We start from the raw sequence: 5,910 nt of genomic DNA on the forward strand, positions 1-5,910 counted from the left end.
CCCGCGACGGCCGCCCGCCCCTGCCCCTGATTGGCCGTCCTCGGGCTGGCGCACGCGATTGGCTGTCTCGCCGGAGGGTGGGTCCGCACCCGCCAATAAGAAAGTCGAGAAGACGGCCTCCCTCCCGGGCCGGGAAAGGCCGCTCCCGCCTCCCCCTTCCCACCGCGGCGGGGGCTGACGCGGGCGAAGAGGGTCAGAGGTCGGGGGCCGGGCGCCTCCCGAGCGGCCTGCGCTCGGTCCGCTGCGCGGCGCCGGGTCAAGGGTCAAGGCTGCGCGCGCATCTTCGCGCCTTCAGCAAGGCCTTGCTGTACGGGAGGGGCCGTGGGGCGCAGGAGCGGGACCCCGATCCCCGCAGCGTGTTACGCGCGACCTCGTCTGCTCTGCCTCTGCCCCGCTCCGCCCGCCCTTCCCTGGTCTGTCCAGCACGGCCCGCAGAGCGGGGCCGGAGGGAGCCAGGGCTGGGAGCTCCCACCCAGACACCAACCCCCAGAAAGAGACCGAAGGTCAGGAGGCTGGGAAGCCGAAGGGCCCGGCGTGGCGCCCGGCCTGGCGCCCGGCCTGGTGCCCGGCCCCCCCCCCCACCGGCCTGGGGAAGCGGCCTCTCCAGTGACACAGGAGAAGGGCAGGGCAGCCGGCCGCGCTATATTTGGACTGCACCCATGGCAGGCCTGCTGCTATTTGCAGCGGGAGGCAGCTCCAGTTACCGTCCAGCTTTGGGCCCCTCTGGCAGAACCCCGGGGGGAGAAGAGGCCCCACCAGAAAGGGGAGCCCCCTGGTCAAGCTTCCAGTCTTCCTGCAGAAATCCAGGCCCTCTGAGCTCCAAGACAGCCTCTAAAGGAGCAGGCAAGTTTGGGGAAATGATGTTATTCTAATGAGAAACTATGATTAGAAACTCAGCCGAATGCCACCATATTAAGGTGCTTTCTTTCCTTTAAAAGGGAAGAGCTGGGGCTGGGAAGGTGGCTCAGTGGTAGAGCGCTTGCCTTGCATGCTGAGTGAGGCCCTGGGTTCGATTCCTCAGCACCACATAAACAAGAAAAAAAAAGCCAGAAGGGGCACTGTGGCTCAAGTGGTAGAGCGCTAGCCTTGAGCTGAAGAGCTGAGGGACAGCGCCCAGGCCCAGAGTTCAGGCCCCAGGACCAGACCAAAAAAAACCCCAAAAAACTGTGGTTAGTATCACTTGTGAAAATCAGAAGGTGGCATTTTTTTCTATCAATTGACAAACAGCCAGGAGTGAGTGAAGCATTTGTTTGCACTGGTACCAGAAGCATGACATTTAGAATTAGAAAGTAATACAGATGTAAGAAAAGTGCATCCCAAATAACTTTAGTACTGGTGTTTTAATGTGCATTAAAACATAAAAGACGTTCTTAATCCAATAATTCCACTTTAGAAATTAATTTCAAGGAAACTATCCTATACACAAAACATGTATGAAGGGAAATTCTCTGCTCAAGACATTTTTTAAGCTAGAAGTCAAAGTATACCTATAAATTTGAATACTATGCAGCCATTAAAATTTTTGATTTTTTATTACTGAAATGGAAGATGTTTATTATAGTATAAGTAAAATATTGTTACCACACAAAGGTTTTGGTTTTAAAAACTGACAGTCACATTTACATTAACTATATCAAAAAAGCTACAAAATCAACACCAAATTGTTCCTAAGTATCTCTAAATGATGGGCTTGGAGTTTTCCTTTTCCGTTTTGCTGCATGTTGAACAATGAATATATTTGAATAATAAAACTACTGAAAGGGGGGGCTGGGAAGGCAGCTCAGTGGTAGAGCACTTGCCTTGCATGCATGAGGCCCTGGGTTCCATTCCTCAGCACCACATAAGCAGAAATAGCCGGAATTGGCACAGTGGCTCAAGTGGTAGAGCGCTAGCCTTGAGCTGAAGAGCTGAGGGACAGCGCTCAGGCCCAGAGTTCAGGCCCCACAACTGACCAAAAATGAATAAATAACAATACTGAATGGCTAGGCCCAGTAGCTCAAGCCTGTGATCCTAGCTACTTGGGAGGCAGAGAATGAAGATTATAGTTCAAGGCCAGGGGAGGGGGGGGGGGAGGAGATTCCACCCCAACCACACCCAGTTAGTAGGTGCGGGGCAACAGCGTGCAGTGCCCAGGGCTGGGTGTGGTGCTGCTCCAGGGACCTGGGAAGCTCAGGTAGGAGGATTGCAGCCCAGGCTGGTATGGGTATAAAGCAAGACCCACCTGCAAATGACCAATTCAAAAAAGGGCCAAAGCACTGGTGGGCTGGCTGGGCACTGGTGGCTCCCACCTGTCATCCTAGTACTTGGGAGGCTAGGATCTGAGGAGTTAGTTAGGAGTTAGTCCTTGGGACTCTTATCTCCAAGTAATCACAAAAAAGTGGAAGTGGAGGTGTGGCTCAAAGTGGTAGAGCACTAGCCTTGAGCAAAAGAACTCAGGGACTGCGCTCAGGCCGAGTTCAAAGCCCCACAATAGGGAAAACAAAATACTGAAGGGAAACTAACACACTTCAATAGATGTTACAGATAATTTATAATTAGTAATTAAGTTTGTAGTATTCTCTAAAATATGTAACTTAAACATTTTCTTTTTACAACATAAATTTTACCTTTTATAAGTCTTTTAATAGAATCCAGCTGTATAATAAGAAGTATTTCTTCATTTTTTAAAATCTCAAATTTGATTTCATATAGTTCCAACTGAATTTCATAATACTGCATTTCTAGCTCATCTACAGCATCTACATTTTTTTCTTGTTCCGGAAGGTCTTCCATCTTGTTTTTTTTTCAGGGAAAAATAAATTAATTAGCATGCTAAATGTAAGCTTTAAAAGCACACTAGCTTCTTCCTATTCCTCAGTAATAAATATTAACAAGTACTTTTTCACTAGTGTAAGTTCTGCACAGGGACACCTCCTTACCTCTTGGCTAAGTTTCCACCCAGTATCTGTTACCTGGCAGACCTGGAAGCAGTCACCTTCCCCTCTAGCTAGGTCACATGCCTCCCATCTGACCTCAGGAAGGTCCCAGACCCTGAGGTCACATCCGGATCCAGTGTGGCCACACCTTTCCCCCACCTGGCCACACCTCTTCCTGTCCCAGGCCTAGATAAGTCCTGTTCTAGGGCTGGCTAGATAAGTCCGGTTCCCAGGGTGGGAAACCCTCCCCTTGTTCCTTTTTCAGCCCTGCCTCTCCACCACGCATGGCGGGGGCAGCAGTTCGGTAAATAAACTTCTTCTCCTGCCTGAATAGTGCATGGTGTTCTCTTCATCAAATACCTAATGAAACCTATTTAATATGCTTTTCAATGAGAAAAATGTTTTACTCCATGTTCATTATGAATACCTCACTCTTGAAACCTGAAAGCATTTGGGTTCTGAGGAAATGGCGGTGAGGCGTCAGATGAGGCCACACTGGGCCTCCGATGCACTGCACACACAGGGTGCCCAGGGAGCCCACGTAGGAAGGCCCCGCCCCCCAGCCAGGAAGACACTGCCCTAGACATGGATTCTGAAGGCCCAGGGTCCTCTGAGCTGTCGGAAACAACAGGTCAGCTGCAGCCCCAAGCTGTGGTATTCCCTGCAGTAGCCCAGACTGACAATGCCGTGTCTACAGTTTCTGCTTTAAAGTCCTAAGATTACAGGACAAAGTTCAGTGGCTATGGTCCTCCAGCAGCAGAGAAGTGCTCAGTGTCAGACCTGAGCTCCACCAAAAAAAGTATTATTGCTGAACTGATTTTGAACGTACTTTATGCACTTCAATGCTACGCTCAATATTTAAATAAAAGTGAATTGTGCAATATAATATTTCAGGAACACATCTTCATGAAAGGGAAAGTTTAACTTTCCAGTGTCCAGTCCTGTCTACTGTGAAAGGTGTGAAACTCAGTAAGAAGGAAGCTCCTCAACCAAGATGCAACCTAAAATAAAGATTCCTTTTTAAACAAATTGACTTTTATCTTACCTTTCTCTTTATCTCAGCTTTTTTGTGATTTAAACACAACTCTCTGGCTCTCAGCAGTTGCAAAGTCTCCCGAGCTAACAGGCGCTTAAGTCTCTCCAAGCGGGGAGTGGCCGTGGCCCAGGCTGCAGGGCCAAATCTCTTCCCATCTTGTTCCATTTGTCTCTGCATTTCTGTTAAAAAAAAAAAAAAAGTTAAAACTCTTTAAGGGGCATAGTTTATCCTGAGTTAATATTTCACTATCTCCCATTATTATCCCCTGAACATTTTTTAAAAGAAAAGTCCTGGGTCTTGAACTCAAGGCCTGGGTGCTGTCCCTGAACTTCTTTTGCTCAAGGCCAGCAGTCTACCACTTGAGCTACAGTGCCACTTCTGGCTTTTTCTGAGCAGCTTATTGGAGATGAGTATCCTCTGATCTCAGCCTTCTGAGTAGCTAGGATTGTAAGTGTGAACCACCAGCACCCAGCTACAATTTTTGTTTTAATAATAATAATACAAAAGCAGTATTTAGCTGGATGTAGCGCTCACACCTGTAATCCTAGCTACTCAAAAGGCTGAGATCAGAGGTTGGAGGTTTGAAGCCAGCCACGGCAGGGAAGTCCATGAGACTCTTATCCTCTATTAACCAGCCCAAAACATAAAAAGTGGGAGCCCTTGAGATCACACCTCAGGGTCAACATGGACTTATCCTTACATGCCATTCCCACGCCAGCATTTTATCCAAATGCAGTAAAAATTATGTCAGCCAGCATTTTCTTACTATCACCTGCTAATGCCTTCACTGTTTCCTTAAAGTAATCCACGGTGATGTCTTGAATCGAGGCGACAGCTTCTTGAGCCCGTCTGGTCCATTCTTCCGCTTCCTTCTGCAGAGCCATGACCCTTTTGGGGCCGAGGTCATCCTCATCCAGGGACTTCTACGGAAAGAAGAGGTAAGGGGAAGTGGGCAGGTCCTGTGACCATTTTAACTACTTTCACTGCCGTGCCTTATGGTTCACTCCTTCAGCAATCCCTTCCACAGTGGGGGTCAGGAAACGCACAGCCCCTTTCCCGCTGTGGCACAGAGCAGCTCTTCCCGGACGGCCACATTTTGCTTTGACCCCAGGTGGAGCTTTCATTTTTTTATTTAAGACACAGAATATCACATATAACTTGCTTTGTAACCTGGGCTGGCCTAGAACTGGAGATCCTCAGTTTTGTGTTTTTTCTTCTTGGTGGTGAGGATCAAACCTGTGCTCTACCACTGAGGTACAACCCAAACCCCAATTTTTAAAATCAATTTCAAATAAAACTCAGTATCTTTACAGCAGAAAAATGAACCTAAACAAAATGAACATACAAACTGAATCTTAAATATAAAGAAGTATCATACGGTAATATATAATGGGTAATAGTTGTATATAATAGATAACAGTTGTGTATAATAGGTTATAGAGTTTTAAAAAATAACAACACATACCAGAATATTGAGCCTACATAAAGTCGCAACTTCCCGCATGTCCCTAAAGGGCTGCAGTAGATGCTGGAAGAACACGGTTGCTGCGGTAACTAGTTCCTGGTACGCTTCCTCCTCCTCTTGATAAACTCTCATTAATGCGACCAGGGTGCTGGCTCTCCCATGCCCCTGGAGAACCTGGAGGCCAGAAGATCACATCAGACAAAACCAAGAAACCCTATATTCTCGGCTTATAGCTTCATCTACGTTAAAGGTTGATTATGAGAATGCTGGCGCCTCCACCCAAAACGCCCAGCTGAGCACGCGGGCCTCATGGCCGGCTGTGGCAGCCGTCCCGCGGACTGCGCTTTTGGAGAGGGCTCAACCATACGGGGACGTGACAGGCGCTAGCGGCTCCATCGATCCCGGCTGCGCAGGAGGCTGAGATCTGGGGATCGCGGTTCAAAGCCAGCCCGGGCACCGCGCGGGCCTCCGAGAGTGGGCGGCTCCCCGCCGGG

The 5,910-nt window shown here is 48.6% G+C and overlaps 1 protein-coding gene across 1 annotated transcript in view; it reads right to left on the reverse strand.

The window, feature by feature from the left end:
* Positions 1–5,904, reverse strand: part of Whamm (WAS protein homolog associated with actin, golgi membranes and microtubules) — a 22,983-nt gene extending 17,079 nt beyond the window's left edge. Inside the window, exons 1-4 of the mRNA XM_013012085.1 lie at positions 5,417–5,904; positions 4,724–4,874; positions 3,961–4,130; positions 2,607–2,772 (exon numbers count right to left, since the gene is read on the reverse strand). Of these exons, the coding sequence (XP_012867539.1) occupies positions 2,607–2,772; positions 3,961–4,130; positions 4,724–4,874; positions 5,417–5,548 (619 nt within the window). The 5' untranslated portion in view covers positions 5,549–5,904. The remainder of the gene's footprint in view (positions 1–2,606; positions 2,773–3,960; positions 4,131–4,723; positions 4,875–5,416) is intronic.
* Between the last annotated feature and the right edge of the window lie 6 nt (positions 5,905–5,910).

This window comes from Dipodomys ordii, unplaced genomic scaffold (assembly GCF_000151885.1).
Source record: "Dipodomys ordii isolate 6190 unplaced genomic scaffold, Dord_2.0 Scaffold15, whole genome shotgun sequence".
Lineage (NCBI taxonomy): Eukaryota > Metazoa > Chordata > Mammalia > Rodentia > Heteromyidae > Dipodomys > Dipodomys ordii.